The sequence below is a fragment of the Lygodium microphyllum genome, chromosome 10 (assembly GCF_053477565.2).
Source record: "Lygodium microphyllum isolate KBCC chromosome 10, Lygodium_microphyllum_v1.1.10, whole genome shotgun sequence".
In the NCBI taxonomy this organism is placed as follows: domain Eukaryota; kingdom Viridiplantae; phylum Streptophyta; class Polypodiopsida; order Schizaeales; family Lygodiaceae; genus Lygodium; species Lygodium microphyllum.
Window position 1 is genome coordinate 85,169,625 of NC_141144.1, and position 20,016 is coordinate 85,189,640.

At 42.7% G+C, this 20,016-nt stretch overlaps 1 protein-coding gene across 2 annotated transcripts in view; it reads left to right on the plus strand.

The window, feature by feature from the left end:
* Window positions 1-538: 538 nt before the first annotated feature.
* LOC148030239 (uncharacterized) overlaps window positions 539-20,016 on the plus strand; it is a 30,424-nt gene continuing 10,946 nt past the window's right edge. The window contains exons 1-7 of one of the 2 annotated variants that reach the window (XM_087686516.1): window positions 541-1,735; window positions 1,891-2,088; window positions 2,176-2,385; window positions 2,481-2,570; window positions 2,675-2,717; window positions 2,805-2,878; window positions 2,958-3,170. In XM_087686516.1, coding sequence (XP_087542642.1) covers window positions 569-1,735; window positions 1,891-2,088; window positions 2,176-2,385; window positions 2,481-2,570; window positions 2,675-2,717; window positions 2,805-2,878; window positions 2,958-3,170 — 1,995 coding nt within the window. In that variant the 5' untranslated portion in view covers window positions 541-568. Of the gene's footprint in view, window positions 1,736-1,890; window positions 2,089-2,175; window positions 2,386-2,480; window positions 2,571-2,674; window positions 2,879-2,957; window positions 3,171-20,016 lie in introns of both variants that reach the window. The other variant, XM_087686514.1, reaches the window with a different exon arrangement.

Genomic DNA, 20,016 nt, shown 5'->3' on the forward strand with positions numbered 1-20,016 from the left:
CTTTATAGTAATTAATATAATAAAGGGCCTTAATGGCCAATATACCACAGGCCTAGGGTACCTACCCACCCTCTCGACTCTCTCGAATGCAAGGTTCCATTGAGTTAGTTTGGATATGCCCCCTAGTATCATGTATTGCACACATGAGAGTAAGAATGAGTTATGAGTAAGAAAAATTTGATGCGACCAAATTTTTTGACAAATAGCATCTCAATGGCAAATGCTTTTTGGAAGTTACCTTGTGAACAAGGGGGAACAAGTAATAAAACATGTTTCAATTTTACTTTATATTTATTGGTATTTTGTGCTAATCCAACTAACAAGAATGTGTGATAGCTACATAGTGGGGGTTTGTTCAATGGTACCTCTTCCTTAGCTTGCATGTGATTAGGATCTCAAAGTGGTTGGCTTTGGCCAGCCCATCGATGAAGGTAGAGGTGGTGGATCCTTCACCACAATCCTAGGGACAAAAAGGTCAGACTTGGCAACTTTTGATGTTATAATCATATAAAAGATAGCACAAACATTTACATGCTCTCTCTCTCTCTCTCTCTCTCTCACAGAAAGGATGTCACAGCACATGTTGAGTTCAAAGGATTGTTGCTTCTTTAGAGGACTGAGCTCAGAATCAAATAGCAGCAGTAAAGCCCGAGGCTTCTCTTGCTTGAGGCGAAAGACTGGCCTCCGCTGTTATCGCCCCACCAATGGACGAGGCAGCACGCGAGCAGTTGCCGTGGCCTCGGGCAATTCGGAAGCTTTGCCAGGCTTGGCAGCCATTGGAGCTCAATTTCAGAAGCTTTCAGATTCTGCCAAGCTGGAGGAGATCGGCAGGCTTGGCGAAAGGACAAAGGCTGCCCTGCAAGACTTAGCAGACTATCTGACCACACATGTCAATCAGACACAGTTTGTACAGGAGTTCTCTTCCAGCGTGTCTGATGCAGTCGCTACGTCTGACATATCTTCGCGCACTGCCGAGTTCCTCAGCAACTCCAATGAGACACTCGCACGTGCCGAGACAGAGCTGGTCTCGCAGTTACAGCACCCCTCTGCCACCATTGAGTCTTTACGGATATCACTTGAGTCCCTCCTGCACAGATTGGGGCTTGCAGGTTCCCAATCGGCATCAGAATCATCCTCGAATATCGAGCTTATCAGAAGTACAATTGAGTCATTTCTGCACGAAGTGGAAGATGCAGGTGCCCAGTTAGCATCATTCTCAAATGTTGAGCTTCTCAATAATTCAACTGAGTCAATTCTCCATAGAGCAGAGGATGCAGGTGCTCAAGGAAATTTTCAATTCAATTCACCCATTGTTCCTTACATTGCCACTGAAATATTAGGAAGGCTCGCTGCCTACCCAAGTGGGCTACTATATCAGTTGTGCACAGCCTTGGGAGTTCCTTACAGCTCAGAATATGCAGTTATCGCTAATATTGGCTTGCCATTGGTTGGTTCTACCTTTCTTTTGGCAATTGGTACATTTGCTGCCAAAGATTCTACCTCATTAGAGGGGAAGGACCTTCCTTCTAGATATGATCCTGACGCAATTGAGGCTTACTTTAAGAGAAGGTCGCTAGGTAATACTCTGAGGTCTTTGCAAGTGCTACTTGCTTTCTCCAGTTTTGGTGTAAGCCTTCTGGCCGATAAGATTTTGGGAGTGGAGAAGGAGAATGAAGCAGTGCGTGCTACTGAGCTAGTGAACCTAATCACATCACTTGGACCAACAGCTATCAAGGTATCTGATGCTTTCTGTGTTCCGCTATTCTATAGGTTTTACCAGATTCCTTTGCATGTCATTCGCGGCTTTTGCTCTCTGTGTGTTCTATCAAGAAAGCTGACATGCATATCCAACAAGCTGGCCTAGTTTTGAATGTTGTTTGTACCATACAGATTGGCCAAGCATTGAGCATTCGACCAGATCTTTTACCAGTCACCTATCTTGAGGAGCTTCAGAAATTACAGGACAAAGTACCCCCTTTCTCCAACGATGAGGCAAAGGCATTGATATTGGAGGGGCTGGGCAAGTCTGCAGAAGAAGTTTTTGCAGAATTTTCAGCTGAACCTGTTGCTGCAGCATCTTTGGGACAGGTAACAAGAACAGTTGGCCAGATGATGGCTTGCTGGTCTGTAAATTTGAAATGTACAGTGTTCTTAAATTATAACTTCAATTTGCAGGTGTATAAAGCCAAACTGAGGGAGTCAGGAGACATTGTTGCAGTGAAAGTACAAAGACCAGGGGTTCTTGAAGGAATCTGCAGGGATTTATATTTACTGCGCAATGGAGCTCAGTTGGCCCAATCCCTTCCTAATGTGCGGTCAGATTTAGTTGCGCTTGTGGATAACTGGGCTTTTCGTTTCTTTGATGAGCTAGATTATGTGAGAGAGGTATGCTGGTGCTTTAGCAGAACAAGGTTGTTGTCTTGACTTATATGCTCAGTGGGGTGGCCTCATTCATTTTTGCAACATGAATACATGTGCAGGGGGAAAATGCATTGCAATTTGCTAAGAATATGGAAAGCTTGCCCAATATTCTTGTCCCATCTGTTTACATGAAGTACACATCACGTAAGGTTTGATTCTTGTTCAGCCATGTGACTCCGTCAATAAAATGGTGTCTGGGAGTTTCAGCTTCTTTTTGGTTGATTGTGTGATAAGAGTCCAATGACAACAATAGGTGCTTACGACACACTGGGTGGAAGGGGAGAAGCTTTCTGAAAGTAAGGCAGATGATCTGCTGCAGCTTGTTAAAGTTGCACTCAATTGCTATCTGATGCAACTTCTCGAGAGTGGCTTTCTTCATGCAGATCCACATCCTGGAAATCTGTTGCGAACTCAGGATGGTTGCCTTTGTGTCTTGGATTATGGGTTAATGACACAGGTAATTATGTGGCTTCTGCAGTATGCCTTCCTGCAAACATTTTCCACGAAGAGTCTTATCATTACTTTGACATTTTCAGATAACCACAGAGCAGCAATATGCCTTTATTGATTATATCTCCCATCTGGTGAATGCGGATTATGCACTTGTTGCTGAGGATCTGATAAAGTTGGGTTTTGTGCCTCCTGAATTGGTAGACCCTGCAAAAACTTTTGCAGTGGTTCCCCAGCTCAGTCGTGTGCTAGGACAGCTCGTGCAAGGTGGGGGTGCTCGAAAACTGAACTTCCAACAGGTAATTGCTTGCTTTTTAAGTTTTAATGTCACATATCTACAGTGTTAGATTGGCCTTTCACCAGCATAGATGGAACTTGTGAGGTGGATATGTCTGCAGCTTTAGGAAATGTGTAATGTGCCATTGAATGTGAGTGAAAAGTTCAGTTCAACATTGCCATGTGGCAAAATGCATGGTCATTTGGGAAAGGGGTGGTGCACCTAATATAAGGGTGTGTTGAGCCACCCAAATAAAGGCTGGCAGTAACATTAACCATTTAACTGTTATGCATTAATTGTCCTTCCCTATTCATTCTCTTCTTCTCAAAATGTCTCCCTCTCCATCAACTAGTGTCCTACATGCATTTTGGAGTGGCTACTGGCCACTGAAGCTGCAAATCAGTCAACCCATACTGTCGCACATGCAGGAGGAAGTCTGCCTAGTAGCCTCCAGCCCTTCTGGAGCAGGCACCTATCTTCAGGTGCCACGCTTCAGTCTGCTGTCCATCTTGAAGGCTGTTTCAATGTGCACACAAACTTACACACATAAATTAATTCATTGTTAATTCACAACACGTTAACAACTTATGGACCTGCCCATACCCAGTACCACTCATGCCCATATTCTCAAAACCCTCTCAAAGACAAACTTGTCATTCTTGGATCTCTATTACTAACAATAGATTGGCATACCATGATACTTGAGGATGTTATGTATAAACTGAAAGCAACTTTGCCATACGGTCAGCTTTTATCTTCTTCTTGATCAAAACAAAATGGACCTGCTTACTGAATCTACATAATCAAAAATCCATCATTCCCTATATGTGTCCTAGGAAGATCAAAAGGATAAAATACATAGCTATGCTCTCCCATGGTCTATTTGGAATAGGCAACTTGTGTAATAATCCTAGTGCCTTCTATTGGCTGTACTTAACCTTCTAATATACAATGCATGTTTGTACAAAGGCATGAATATCATGCCTTAAAGCTGGCCAATAAGAGAAAGACTCCATTGCTGTCATTGTTGCACTAATGTCTTGACGTATGCATATGATACAACATGACCTTCAATCATCACTTTTGATTGCAACCACTTTATACATAGGTCACCATGCATCATAACAGAGCTGTCCCTGAGATTATAATCATAATGTTGACCATCCAAAGTTTTCATCTTGCATGTATTGTGTCTTCATCTCATCCAAACCTCGATGATACAGACACAACTAAAACTTGTGGTTTCCCTTGTAAGGCATCAACCACAACATTCTTCTTTCCATCCACGTGGACAATTTGGAAGTGACACATGCATAACAAGTGGGCCCATCTCATATGCTTCACAGATAACTTTGGGTGAGAGAATATCACAACTTTTGATGATCACATAATTGTTAATATGGGTTGACAATTTTCCAATGAAATGTGTAATAGGTGCAGAATTGCATAAGTGTGCATTATAGTACATTACAGTTTTACAGTTTTTAGGTGTGTTCACAGTGGCTGTCAACTTATCTAGCTCAGTGCATTATGATATATGCTGCTTGTACTTGCATTCACGCCCAGAATACTGGCGATCTGGTTTCACTACAATTAATGCAGCTGGCAATCAGTTTTCTGCAGTCGACCAGGTCCCACCTTTAAATGCTGGTTGGACTGGGTCGGCACACATCTGGCCACTTGGAGTTAGCTGTATTGTAAGTATGTGATGCATGATGATGGGTTTTTGCCAGAGAACTTGGAAGTGAAGGTTTTGCAGCAATATGTACTCCCTGATCACTTTCTACTGGAGTTTGTAATGCTCAAACAATTGACTCATACTTTTGCATGTTTCTTGGGTAGGTTGCCTTTGTGCTTTAATTCCTCCTTTCTTCAGCATGAAATTTTTAATTGTTACATGATGCAGCTGTTGGGAAAAATTTTCATTGAGTTTTCATGCAAAGGGATAGGACCCTTTGACCTATTGATTTGTAATGTGCAAAGAGTTGCCAAATAGGATGGAATCCATCATGCTTCTCTTTGCAGACAAAAATTGCATCTATTGAGGAATTGTTATCTTTGTTTTGATTACTTCTAGCTAATTCTCTAGAGAAGGCTCCTTTGGTCTAGTTATCTATGTGATTGCTAGACCTCACCAAACACTTCACCTGTACTCTTATTGGCAGGCTAAACTTGCGGCCTTGATAGAGAGACTGCAAGATAATAGGTGTCAATCACATAAGTGTTATCGTGCTTTTATGCTTATCAGCAATAAGCATATCATCCACATAAAGCATAAGTATTATAAGGCTTCCATCATCAGCCTTCTTTATATATAAGCAGTGATTTGCATTGCTTTTAAACCCATGTGAGAGCATGAAGGCATCAAACTTTTTATACCAATGTCTAGGAGCTTGTTTCAAACCATACAAGCTTCTCTTAAGCCTATAGACCAAGTGCTCCTGTCCTGGCATAACAAAGCCTTTTGGCTGCTTCATGTATAACTCTTCTTCTAAATCACCATGCAAGAATGCAATTCTAATATCCATCTGATCAAGTTCAAGATCCATAGATGCTACAATAGCAAACAATACCCGAAGAGTATTCATTTTGACAATAGGTGAAAAGACTTCCTGAAAGTCAATCCCCTCTTTCTATGTATAGCCTTTTCCGCAAGCTTGGCTTTGTATTTGGGCTTGCCATCCACACACTGGATTTATAAACCCATTTGTTAGGAATAGCTTTCCTATCTTTGGGAAATGGAACCAAATCCCAAGTATCATTCTGATACAATGACTTCATTTCTTCTTGCATAGCTAGCTCCCACTTTTTCCTTAACTCACATGATAATGTCTCTTTATATGTAAGAGACTTATCCTCGTCTGTGAGCAAAATGTAGTCCAAAGAGGGATCAAACCTCTGTATAGGTCTCTTGACATGTGTAGATCTTCTTACCCAATGATCTGTGTTATCATGCAAAGGAATGTCAATGACCTTATTATTTGGTTGTTGAATTGCATGTTCAAGTTGCTGTAATACATTTTCAGGCTATTGTAATTCATTTTCAGCATGCTGACTTTGTTGCCTAAACTGGTTTTCAGCATCCCTTTGCTGTCCATTTTCATCTGGCTCAATGATGATACACTGATTATCATAACTAGCATCAAATGGAGCCGAATTTTCAGTGACTAATGGCTGTTCAAGTGGCTGATCATGTTGAAATTTCACTTTCTTTTTGTCCAAGTCATTAGATGTGGCATTTTTGAGCAACTTTGACTCATTAAATACCACATCTTGGCTGCGTAGTACCTTTTTCATTCTTGGAACCCAAACTCTATAGCCAATTTCGCCTTCATCTCCATAACCCATGAATATGCCTCTATGGGATTTCATGTTAAGTTTGGTTCTGCTATCAACAGGTACATGTACATAGCATTCACAGCCAAAGACCCTTAAGTGGTCATATGAAGCAGGTTTGCTAGACCAAACCTCTTAAGGGATGCCACTTTCAAGTGCACCATGTGGAGATCTGTTGCAAATATGCACATTGGTTTCAAGTGCCTCTCCCTAAAACGATTGCGGAAGATTAGATGTGGATAGCATGCGACGAATCTTCTCACATAACATGTGATTCATTCACTCAGCCACACCATTAGATGATGGATTTTAAGGAGCTGTAAGCTCCTGTTTAATCCCATTGACATCACAAAACTTATTGAATTCTTTAGATACATACTCTCCCCCATTGTCTGTTCGTATGCATTTTAATTTTAAACCCTTTGAGTACTAATAAATGTTAAAACTTTTTAAAGGCGTCCAATGCCTTGCTTTTTTGCTTAACCCATAGCTTTCTAGAATGGTCATCCATAAAAGACACAAAATAACGAAAACTACCATGAGTTTTTATTGGCATGGTGCATATATCAGAATGGACTAAATCCAAGATATATGCCTTCCTAGAGGCTCCATGAGAGTATGAACTCTTTACATGTTTTCCCAAAAAACACAGTTATCACAAAAGTCAAGCTTTGAGTTTTTCACATCAACTCTTCCAAGTGAAGAAAGTGCTTATAAACCCTTTTGGCTCATGTGTCCAAGATGCTTGTGCCATAACTCCATGTATAATTGCATTTGAGCAACTGCAACAAACTTTCCAGGAAGTGCCTTGCAGTGGAGATAATATAGAGTTTCCCTTTTTCCACCTCTAGTGATTAGCATAGACCCTTTTTGTATCTTCCACATTCCACTACCACAGATAGTGAAGTAATCCCTGCTATCTAGCTGCCCAACAAAAAGCAAGCTCTTCTTAATGCCAGGTATATACCTAACATCATGAAGGATAAATTCTCGACCATTTTCAAGAGCCAGGTGTATGGTGCCCATTCCTTCAATATCACAGGTATGGTTGTTGCCTAGATAGACTTTTCCAAGGTGACCTTTCGCATAAGAAGAAGAGCACTCCAAAGATGGAGTTACATGAAATGAAGTACCATTGTCAACAATCCATGATTGTGACAAACCATCATGAGCTGACAACAAGGCATCTATCACATCCCTTTTAGTGATATACATGTCTTTCATTGCCATACCATATGGATCTGAAGATGCAACCATCAAATTAGCATCTTTATCTTCCTCTATCTCCTCAATAACAACATTAGATACCGCATTTGTCTTTTTTGTTTCTTTAGAGGTGGAGTTGCCATCCTTTTCATTCTTTTTGCCTTTTGCATTAGCCTGCTTCTTGCGTTCTTGCTTCTTTTTATAGTACTTGCAATCGGACTTTTTATGCCATTTGCGTCCACACTGATAACAAGTGGCATCTTGTTGTTTTTCCTTGCTTTTGTTGTGATTTTTATTCTTATTTACAGCATTTGACCTTTTTTCAGTTCTTCCTCTTACATTGTAGACTGATCCACTGTTTTCCCCACTTGCCTTGCACCTAATCTCTTCATTGAGAATAGAACCACAAATACCATCAAATGTGAAGTTGGGGTGGTTGTTCAATGACACAACCAATTCTTTTCATGAATTGGGCAAAGTCATGAGCAAGAAGATAGCCCTCAATTTAGGATAAAAAGCTGGCAAGCTTGCATCCTGTAACTGATTCAAAATACTAGTGAAAGCATTTAGATACTTTGAGGCAGGCTTAGACTCATCAAGCTTCAAGTTATCTTCAATTCAAGAAACAAGATGCAACATCAACCAGCCAGTCTTGGAAGTCCTTGGAAAGCCCTTTTATATCATAGATAGCTATCTTGGAAAGAAGAGAGTGCTAAACTAACTTTCACATGAGATATACCTGATTGACAGGAGTTGTATTCTCATACGTAGCCTTGAGTTTCTCCCATATTGCATAAGTAGTAGTAAGTCCGTTGATATCAACCAAGATAGTGTCTATGACAGCCATTCTAATGTAAGTAATGGCCTTCTTATTTATTTTAGCCCAATCCTCATCTGACAAAGCAACAAGCTTATGTTTTGTCAAAGCATCATCACAATCCTTCAGAAAAAGTATACCCTGCATACGATCTTTCCAAAGATCAAAGCCATTGCCATCAAATTTACTAATCTCAAAGAGATTCTTTGTGCCAGATGTAGATGCATTGCCAGCCATCTTCAGCAATAAAAGATTGCAATAAAATGTTGAATACTTTTAGCTAACATCACGGTTGCTGAATATAATAAGTGCACACACTTATACTTCCAAAGGTGTCTAAGAAGCAAATGTTTTGCTGCAATTTCAATATCAAGTACTGATCACAGCATGCACATGAATCAAGTTTGATACATTTGCATAAATGACAGCTCCGACTTCAGTAATACATCACCATAATGCCCAAATGCAATAACCCAAGTGTTGTATATACCACTGTTTCATTGTATAATGAGCATTCAGCAATACATGTACTAGGAGAAGCTACCCTTTTATAACATTTGAAACATCCCAAGTCCAAATTTCTCCCACTCAGCAGTGAATCTGCTGTAATTTCACTGTCAAAGCTCAAATTGGCTCAAAATGCATCACTGATGCGAAATGCCCCAAAAATTTTGCAATAAATCTGCCCCAATTGCATCTATACATCATCGCGAGTATTTCACAAATTCTTCAAAACCCTCAAATTTTGAGGTCCAAATGTGCACAAACAAAGAAATTGGCCCAATTGAGCAAAATTTTCGGGGCAAATGCGCACAATGTCTGCAATTTCTGGGTTAAATGTCGTCGTTTTGTATGACCAGCATCAAATCCTGGAAAAGCTCCAAAATTTCAAGCATAAATTTGCACAGATATGTCTTGTGCTTGCGCGCGTGAACCCCCGTTCGTGAGCAAGGGGTCTGTTGTAGAAAATAATTAAAAAATTAATGAAAAATGCTTGAAATGTATCGAAAATTTCAACTGTTGACGTGTCGTGAGCCTTGTGCCTAATGTCATATGTTGGAAACATGATGCTCATTGGAAACGTGGCGCCCACTGTTGACTCATGACCTGTGCCTAGTCGCCGCCTGCCTTCGGTCAAAAAATTGACTGCCGAACTGATCCCAACAGATCACGCCTGCTGTCGCGCAGACTGTTGCTGGTCGAAATTGGTGCCGATTGATCACTCCTACTTGTTGCTGGTTAGAATTGACCGCCGAGATTGCTTGTTCAGGTCCTCGAGCACACAAATACATTTTTCAATGCTGTGACACTAGTTTGAAGAGAGTGAGAGAGGAAGCACTCAGGAATTGCGCACATGAATTGAGAGGTGTGCTGCCGTTGAGTGAGCAGTGAGCAAGTGAAGAGTTGAGAGATAGGTATGTACTAGTGTGGTACACATAAAGAATAAAAGAATGTATTTATACTTAGGGGACGGTACACTTACACCCACAAGGGTGTGTTCACATGTGTAAAGTAATATATACATGGGAGTAGCGTAAGGGCCTTTACACTCAATACCCCTGTGAAACAATGACTAATAGAAGAAGGCTCTAATACCATGTGAAAAAATAGAGACTAGAGAGATGGTAGGGTTTGTGGGGAGAAACATAGAGTGTGTACGGCAAACATTGAGAGAAAAGAGAAACTCAAAAACACAAGAAGATGCTAATGATGCACTGAATCATGCTATGAAGGAAAGCTGATATAGCGGAGCCGAAGCTCAGAAGATGACTGCATTGTCCAGCCTGAATTAGGTGACCTTGTGAAAAATTTGCACAATGAAGGGAGCGAAAGGCAGTCCTTCGAGCAGTGGGCTATCAAAGTAATCACTAGAAGGTGAAGGATAGTTGTCAAGGGAGTGAACTACAGTCCTCAGATGTCAAGGAGGTGGCTTGGGCAGCAAAATGTAAATTCCGAAGTATGTCGGAGCTGTCAAATGTAGGGAGAGCAGCCCAAATGCTGACACTAGATACAAGACCATGACGCCAGATGATGGAGGATCTCCTAGGTGCAAAATGCAAATACTTGGGGTGTGTTAGGTTGCAAGGAAGAGAAGGCTGTCGCCAAGTGAAGAATGTTGTTGCTGGTGGAGAGAGCTGACGCCATGCAAAGAAGTCCCAAATGCAGGTTGTTTGATGGTTGCCAAGTGGGAGATGATGTTGCCAGTTGTGTAGGATAGACACCAAGATGTGGGGAAGCTCCAAAACACAAAACCTATTGGTGGAATAGGGCGCTTGAAGTAGAGGATGAAGAAGGTGGATGGCAGCCACCAGCGACGAACCACTAAGATGTGGGGAAGCTCCAAAACACAAAACCTATTGGTGGAATAGGGCGCTTGAAGCAAAGGATGAAGGTGGAAGGTAGCCACCAGCTACGAACTGCAATGTTTGTAGGAAGGGGCGTGAGGGGCAATGGAAGGGTTGGAGAGAAGGAAAGGGTGTTTGATGACAAAGGAAGAGGAGTGAAAAATGACTGAAGGGGGTGGTGAAGAATGAATGAAGTGACGGCCTATTTATAGGCATAAGCTATCTAGGGTGACACACCACTAAGTGGGTGCCCATTGACGAAATGACCAAAATGTGGATATCAACTCTTTTTGGGACTGTGAGTGTGAAACCCTAAATGAAGTGTGTAAACTAAAGAAGCGGTTTCTCAACACCCCCACCTAAGAAACCACAACTGACTGCTGTGATGATTGCCTCCACTTTGTTAGATAGTCTAGGGGGGACTACACCTCTTGCTGCTGCCCCATTTGCTCTTTTTGGCACAATCGTAACTAGTCATTGGCCATGTGGGTACGGACAACTTCAATAGCCCATGTCTTTTACTATCCCTAAAGGATTAGTTGATTGTTTTGCTAGCTCCTCTCCCATAGCACTCTTTGCATCTATGTTGGGATCTCCCTCTACAACTTTATGTAGGACTACTTCCCCACCTTGTCATGCATTTCATTAGCAAATACATACTGATGGAAGAATGCAACGGTGACCACATCCTTAGGCTAGCATCTCTCTAGGTATCTTAGGATACTCTAGGCTAGCATCCTTTAGACCTCTTAGTTCCTTAGGCTTATGCGTTAGGTCTATAGGTTACTTTGTCCTTATATTTTTCTTCTTTTGTCTTCCGTTTGCATTATTTACACACACACACACACACACACACACACACACACACACACACGTGCGCGTACATGCACTCATCGCACACCTTTCATTTAGCTTTACTTTCTGTTTTGTTTTGTTTTGCTTTGAAGCATCTCACTACTAACCTCTGTTTTGCAGATTTTGATGTCTCTTGCAGGGTTTTGTATCTTCAGTGTAGGGCTAATATGCAGGTTTGCATCGATCCTTCTTTGGTTGGAGACATTGGATGTGCGACGCTCCTTCGTGGTTTCATCTTCCTAAGAGATTTGCTATTCTACTTGCATGGAGGCTTCCCCTTCCGAGGCGAATTATGCAACATCTCTCTTGATGCTATCATGGCGGTTGACGTCTATCATGCTTATCCAGTTGGGGTGGTTCATCCTCATCCTTGTCTATCATCATGGTTCTCAGCACCCCATGAAGATCGACATCAGGCTCCTCTTCTTCCTTTGGCCTTGAACGTTTGAGGTTGAGAGGCGACTCCTATCCTTTCTGTGTATTCTATAGGATTCGGCAATTATCTTTGACATCGGCCGGTCTTCCTTGTTCTACCTCCCCTTTACATTGCACGATCATCATCATCTTTGTACTAGAGTACTTGGGCAAGTGAAAACTTTCCCCACTAGGGACACCGTCCAAGTGGCACTTGCTTCATGCACATTCTCATCATGTAGCACACTACTCTATGCATCTCATTGTGTAGAGCACATTGGGCGGATTCTAAGTTCTCTGCATTGGCAGTTCTTTAGTACCACATCACTATACTTCTTCCCCCCACACCTGGGTGGATCCTAAGCTCTCTCTATTGGCAGCTCTTTACCACCACGTCGCTGTACTTTTTCACCCCTTTTTGTCCTCATCAACACCTTGGAGTGGTTGGGATAGCTTGTTTGTTTGTGACGTGTTGGATCTAACCATCCCTTTTCATTCTCCCCTTAGGGCATAGTTACTTGATAGGCCGCAATCCATATCACTCTACCTTGCAGATTTCAACCATCAGCCACCTACCGTTTGCTGTCCAGCCCTTGCCGACTGTAACATGACCCTCTTGAGCACCTGCCCTGATTATATTTGCTGCCGTGTTGTGTGGACCTTCTACATAGCTGTGTTTGTCTCTCAACAGTAGTCACCGACTGTTTTCCTCTCCCTGGCACCTTCCTAGCCGGTGTTTTCAACTCTTGTTGCTGGACAACAGGCTGCCTCTTGACGACAGCTTAGACTGCTGCATCTTGCAGATTTGTTGGCTGCCTCCATCAGTTGACACCTCTTCTATTGTTTCCTGATAGTTTGTAATGTTAGATGATCAGTTTCCAGCCTTCCTTTGATGGTACACTGCTGCATTTACCAGATTTCAGCCTCTTGACTGCTGTGTTTTGGTGACTAGTGTGCTGCCCTTCACTATTCAGCATTCCTACATTTCAGACTAGTGATTACAACACTTGGGATCCATCTTCGGTGGATGTCACCCTCCGACATCGTTCGCTGCTCTGCCCTTGAGCATTGTGTACACTTGTCCATTCATCCGCAACATTGATTCATTCACTTCACAGTTCTCTTCTCTCTCTATTTTTGTTTGTGTTTTTGCATTTTGAGTTTAAGTTTTGAGTTTTGCGTTTATTGCGTCATTGTTTGAGTTATTGTGTTTTAGTCATGGTCATATATTCTATATTTTCTCTATGCAAACTCTAGCATATCTTCACATGGTATGAGAGTTGGTGCTCTTATACAGAGTATCCTATGGTATTGTGGAGGTTGGGTTTTGTGCGAGATACATGGACATAACTAATTTACAATGTCTCAGACTCCTTAGGATCCCACAATTTCTTTTTAGGCTTCTCCATCACTAGAGGCCTTCAGGAGGTATTATGGATGTTGGGAATAAAGGGCCATCGTGCCTTTTATATGTGCACGGGTGTGAACGCACCCTTAGCACACTTGTACTTTCATATATATCTATCTAAAAACCTAAAGTGGTACACACTCCAATTGTACCCAAGAACATCTTGCATCTCTCGCTCTCACTCGCTACTGTTGCTCACGTGTTTTGCTCTTTACCTGACATTTCATCGCCGGACATTGCATCTCCGCAGCGCATCACTCACTTCAAACTGGTATCAGAGCATCGGCTAAGGTGTTCGCGCTTCTCGCAGTCCGTGCAGAGCTTCGGTTAAGGTGTTCGTGCTTCTCGCAGTCCACAGGTCACGTTTTTCAGCCAGGCGACATTTCCCAGGTTGCGCGCAGGTCAGTCAGTCATTTTCTGGTCAGCTCGTCACTGTTCTTGGATAGTGTGCAGTCAGGCGTGCAGTTCCAGGCAGCGTGCAGGTCAGGCGCAGGTCAGAAGTGACGTGTTTTGCACAGGCGCTGGTCACGCAGGTCACGCCAGGTCAGTTCGTGACTTTCCAGGCCACGTGCAGCTGGCAGCAGGTCAAAACGCTGGCGGCAGGTCAAAACGCAGCAGTCGTCACGTTACGGGACAGTTTTCGTCAAATTTCTCTTGCAAAATTTTTTAATTTTCAAAGGTTTACTGCAAGCTGCCCCCTTTGCCCACTGACGGGAGTTCGCGCGTGTAAGCACAGTTCTGTGTTTTGGGCAGATTTGAGCCACAAATTTGGGGATTTGTCCGGATTTGACACGAGCAAGACACACAGTGAGATTCTGTCTCAGAAATTGCAGGAATTTGTGACATTTTGCCTCCGAAATTTGGGGCTTTTCATGTACATGTTAAAATTGGGCTGAAATTGACCCAATTTCTTGACATTGATGCACATTGGACCCCGTGCAATTTGGGGCTTTTGCTGTTTGAGCAAAATTTGTGCGCAAATTGGTCATTTTATGTACATGCGGGTTTAATTTCATGCAATTTGGACACCCGACACTTGAAAAATTTGGGGGTTTTGCTGAAATTGCTTCATTTTGGCAAAATTGGTCTACTCTATGCATGTCAGAGACAGTGCAGATGTATGGTTGATGTTTTGAGCACAAAACCTTGGGGCTTTTGACCGTGCGGGTCAAATTTTATGCCCGTGGGTGCATGTACAGCAGAAATTGCAGCTAAAATTTGGGACTTCTCATGTAATGTGATGTATTTGTCCTTGGAACAGCTGTCATCAGTTGTGGAGTGCTGTAGCACAACATTTGGTGCTTCTGAAAATTGATTTGCAGATCTGAAATTTCTGCTTTTAACTGGTACTTATTGCTGGTTGGTACTTGTTTGTACCTTGGTCACTTGTTTGACAGTTTGGGCCTGCATTTTCTGAATTTGTGGTCATATTTTGGACTGAAAATCATGGCTGGCAGCAGCGATAGCAGCCATCTTATGCACATCAAGAAACTTGAGGGTGCACATAATTTTGCAGTGTGGCAAAAGCAATGCTACAATATCCTGTTGCAGAAGAAGCAGGCTAAGCCGATCAAGGCCAAAGGGGTAAAGCCCGCAGATGTGGAACAAGATGACTGGGATGAGTTGAACGAGCTTGCACGCTCGACCATTGAGCTGTCTGTCTCTGATGCTCTGCTGTTTAACATAGAGGGTTTGGACACTGTCTATGCCATTTGGACTAGACTGGAGGAATTGTATGCTCAGAAGAGTGCAGCTAGTAAGGTGTATTGGCTAAAAAAGCTTATGGATTTGCGGATGAAAGAAGGAACTGCTATGTCAAATCATCTGAGTGAATTCAACTCAATTTTCAGCCAGCTGGTTGCTTTGAAGTTTGTCATTGATGACGAGTTTAAAGCTACCTTTCTGCTTTGCACTCTACCAGAGAGTTGGGATACATTCAGGACTGCCTTGAGTAACTCGAATGCTATGCTTATGTACTCTGACGTGGAAAGCTCTTTGCTTATGGAAGAGATGAATAGGCAAAATAATGCATCAAGTAAGTCGTCTAGTGCCTTGCATACCAGGGGCAGATCACAGCAGAAGGGAAAATCTGATGGCAAGGGTCGCAGCATGTCTCGCGGCAAGAATGTGGAATGCCACCACTGTGGCAAGAAGGGTCACTTCAAACGTGACTGTTACAAGTGGAAGAAAGAGAAAGGGAAAGGCAAGAAGACAGAGGACAGCAAGGAAGAGAAGAAAGAGAGCCAGCCCAAGAAGAGCAGCGTCAAGATCGAAGAGGTGAATGTAGTCACTCAGGACAGTGACAGTGGGAACGATGTACTCTTCGTGTCTTCATGTTTTGATGCCCATGCATTGGTTGCCGATTCGGCTGATGACATGCATACCTGGATTTTAGATTCGGGTGCCTCCTTTCATGTCACCCCTTACAGAGATTGGTTTTCCGATTATATAGGCGGTCGACATGGTGTTGTCCATCTCGGGGACAACTCAGCATGTGATATTGCAGGCATTGGCAGTGTGCAGCTTCAGTTTCAGCATGGTTCTGTCTTTACTCTTCAGAATGTTCGTCATGTACTTGAGCTCAAGAAGAGCTTAATCAGTACTGGGCAGCTAGATGATGATGGTTATCATACCACATTTGGCGATGGAAAATGGAAGATCAATACAGGATCTAGAGTCATTGCCAGGGGTTCAAAGAGTGATACTTTGTATCCTCTTCATGTATCTAGTGTGCGTGACCATGTTGTCGCAGTAACCGAGCAGCCAAGTGTTTCTTTGTGGCATGGCCGGTTAGGACACATGAGTCAAACAAGAATGAAAGTTCTTTCTCGTTTGGGTTACTTGCCTTGTCTCCGTTATGCTGATTTTGAGCATTGTGATCATTGTGTTTATGGTAAGCATGCACAGACATCTCATAAGAAATCTCTTTCTTTGAAATCTTCACCTCTAGAGTTAGTACATTCAGATGTATGTCAGATGCCAGGATTGTCTTTGGGGGGGAAGAAGTACTTTGTCACCTTTGTCGATGATGCTACACGGAAGGTATGGGTTTACCCCATTCGTAGCAAGGATGAAGTACTTGACAAGTTTAAAAACTTCTTGGCATTGGTTGAAAATCAGACTGATAAGACACTTAAGTGTCTTTGCTCTGACAATGGTGGGGAATATGTGTCCAAGGCCTTTCATGCATTTTGTGACAGCAAAGGGATAAAAAGGGAGCTCACTGCCCCTCATAATCCACCCCAGAATGGAGTTGCAGAGCGTATGAACAGGACTATACAGGATAAAGTCAGTACTATGCTGTCTCATGCTGCATTACCCCATGGTTTTTGGGTAGAGGCTGTTATGACAGCCGTTCACTTGATCAATCGGTCACCAAACAGGTCTTTGGGGGGGGGAGTCCCTCAGGAAGCGTGGTCGGGCAAGCCACCTTCTTATGCTCATTTACGAGTGTTTGACTGCGAGGCTTTTGTGCACATTCGTAAGGAAGACCGCAGCAAACTTGAGCCAAAGTCCTGTAAATGCATATTCCTAGGATATGGTGACGAGGGTGAAATGGGGTATAGATTGTGGGATCCCGTGAAAAGGAAAACAGTGCGTAGCAATGATGTTATCTTCCGGGAAGGTCGCATGCATAAACAGCCCGAAAAGACTGAGGAGGTTCGTAGGGTTGTATTCCGGGAAGAAGTACCTTTTGGACAGCAAAATGTGCCTGCTGTACAGCAGCAAATACCTGCTGTAAATGAACCTGCGAGTGCAGAAAATGATGCTGGAAATGATCAGCCAGCCATTGCCCATAATGATGAGCCACTAAATGTGCAGGAACAGCCGGGACAGCAAGCTGTTAATGTTGATTTGCAGGCTGAAATGCCAGGACAGCAAGCTGTAAATGATAATATGCAGGCTGAACAGCCAGCAAACAATGATCATTGGGTTAGGAGATCGTCTAGGGCTACTAGACAGCCCGACAGATTCGTTCCTGGTGCAAATAATGTGGCTGATTATGTCATGATCACTGACTGTGGTGAGCCGTCATGCTTCAAGGAAGCAATGGACAGATAGGACAGCAAGAAATGGTATAAAGCCATGCTGTCAGAGATGGAATCTCTTGAGAAAAACGGCACTTGGGACTTGGTGCAGTTGCCTAAAGGGCAGAAAACGCTTCCATGCAAATGGGTTTATAAGATGAAGGTCACTTCTGATTCCTCGCCAAAGTACAAAGCCAGATTGGTTGCTAAGGGGTACAAGCAGGAACATGGAGTTGATTTTGATGAGATCTTCTCTCCTGTAGTCAAAATGACTACATTGAGAACCATTTTAGGCTTGGTTGCAGCTGAAGATATGGAGCTCATACAGATGGATGTAAAGACTGCATTTTTACATGGTGATCTGCATGAAGACATATATATGCAGCAGCCTGAAGGGTTTGTGGCTAAAGGCAAAGAGAAGATGGTATGTAAGCTCAAACGGAGTTTGTATGGGCTGAAGCAAGCACCAAGAGAATGGTATCATAAGTTTGATACATTTATGCAGTCTCAAGGTTTTCAAAGAAGTCAAGTGGATCACTGCTTGTACACCAAGAAGGCCGCAGATGGCAGCCTAATTATCTTGGTTCTGTATGTTGATGATATGCTGATTGCTGGCAGGGATACTCATGCCTTGGATTCGTTGAAGCAAAGTCTTCATGGCAGCTTTGACATGAAGGATCTTGGTGATGCAAATCACATTCTTGGCATGCGAATACTCAGAGATAGGTCCAAAGGATTACTCTTTCTATCTCAACAGGAGTATGTCTCTAAGGTTTTGCAACGTTTCAATATGGAGGGGGGGAAACCAATTGGTGTTCCATTGCCTCCATATGTGAAACTCAGTGCAGAGGACAGCCCTACATCTGATGATGAGAAGGCTGAAATGGCCAAGATTCCATATGCTTCAGCTGTTGGCAGCTTGATGTATGCTATGGTTGCTACACGTCCTGACATTGCCTTTGCAGTGGGAGTGGTTAGCAGATATATGGCAAACCCTGGCAAAAAGCATTGGAAAGCAGTGAAAGGTATTATGAGATACCTCAAAGGCACAAGTGATTTGTGCATCTGCTTTGGAAAGCAGAAAGCATCTGTCGTTGGCTTTACGGATGCAGACTATGCTGGTCATGCGGACTGTAGAAAGTCCACTTCTGGGTATGTGTTTACCTTCACAGGAGGAGCAGTCTCTTGGATCTCCAGGCTACAGAAGTGTGTTGCATTGTCTACTATAGAGGCAGAGTATGTGGCTGCTACTGAGGCATGCAAGGAGACTTTATGGCTTTCACGTCTGGTGGGAGATCTTGGCATTACAGAGTTACCCGTTCTTCATTGTGATAGTCAGAGTGCTATCATGCTAGCACGGAATCCCGTCTTTCATGCAAAGACGAAGCACATACAGGTGAAGTATCACTTCATCAGAGATGTACTTGACAGCAAGAGCATTGAGCTTGTCAAAGTGCATACAGATGATAATCCTGCAGATCTTCTCACGAAGGGTCTTCCAGCAGAGCGGTTTGCTCATTGCCGACAGATGATGGGAGTTGGATAGATATATATATTTCAGCTTTGTACATACTTAGACTTAGCTGATTCTTTTCTCCTCTTAAGGTACATTGCCTTTAGGTGGGAGGTTGTTGGGAATAAAGGGCCATCGTGCCTTTTATATGTGCACGGGTGTGAACGCACCCTTAGCACACTTGTACTTTCATATATATCTATCTAAAAATCTAAAGTGGTACACACTCCAATTGTACCCAAGAACATCTTGCATCTCTCGCTCTCACTCGCTGCTGTTGCTCACGTGTTTTGCTCTTTACCTGACATTTCATCGCCGGACATTGCATCTCCGCAGCGCATCACTCACTTCAATGGAGTGGACTGGGAAGATTACGCTTTTCCTTTATCTTCACTTTCTTCTCCTTCCAAGCTTCATGGCAGATGAGGAGTTTGGAGAATTCATGAACATCAAGTATGACCCCAACTATATCCCTCCTAGCTTTTCTACTATATCCAACCTCTTGTCCAATCAAGTATGACATATGACATTTGGGATGACTAACGAACCATCTTCTTTATCTCAGCTTGGCCTAGTGCCAGGTTCTTGTAACCCCTTCGAGTCATATGAATCAAAACCCTCCCCTATTTCTCCTTTTGGTGTGTAGGATTCGGATAATTTTGAGTATGTCAATTTTAATCAAAGAGGCTCTAGATGCAGATATATATCTATAGGTATACCTGGAACCGTCTTTTGTTTCTTTTGAGCATGGAGTTGGCACTTCTCTATCACACTTCCCTCTAGTCCCACCCTCCCCAAATCCCTTTCTCTTCCATTTAATAATTTTGAATTGCACTCCACTTCTACATTGTCACAACTCTATAGAAACAGAATTTGTATCCTTTTTCATTAATTTGTCTATATAATAATTTATTAAATTTATTTCCTTTGCACTAATTAGATATAA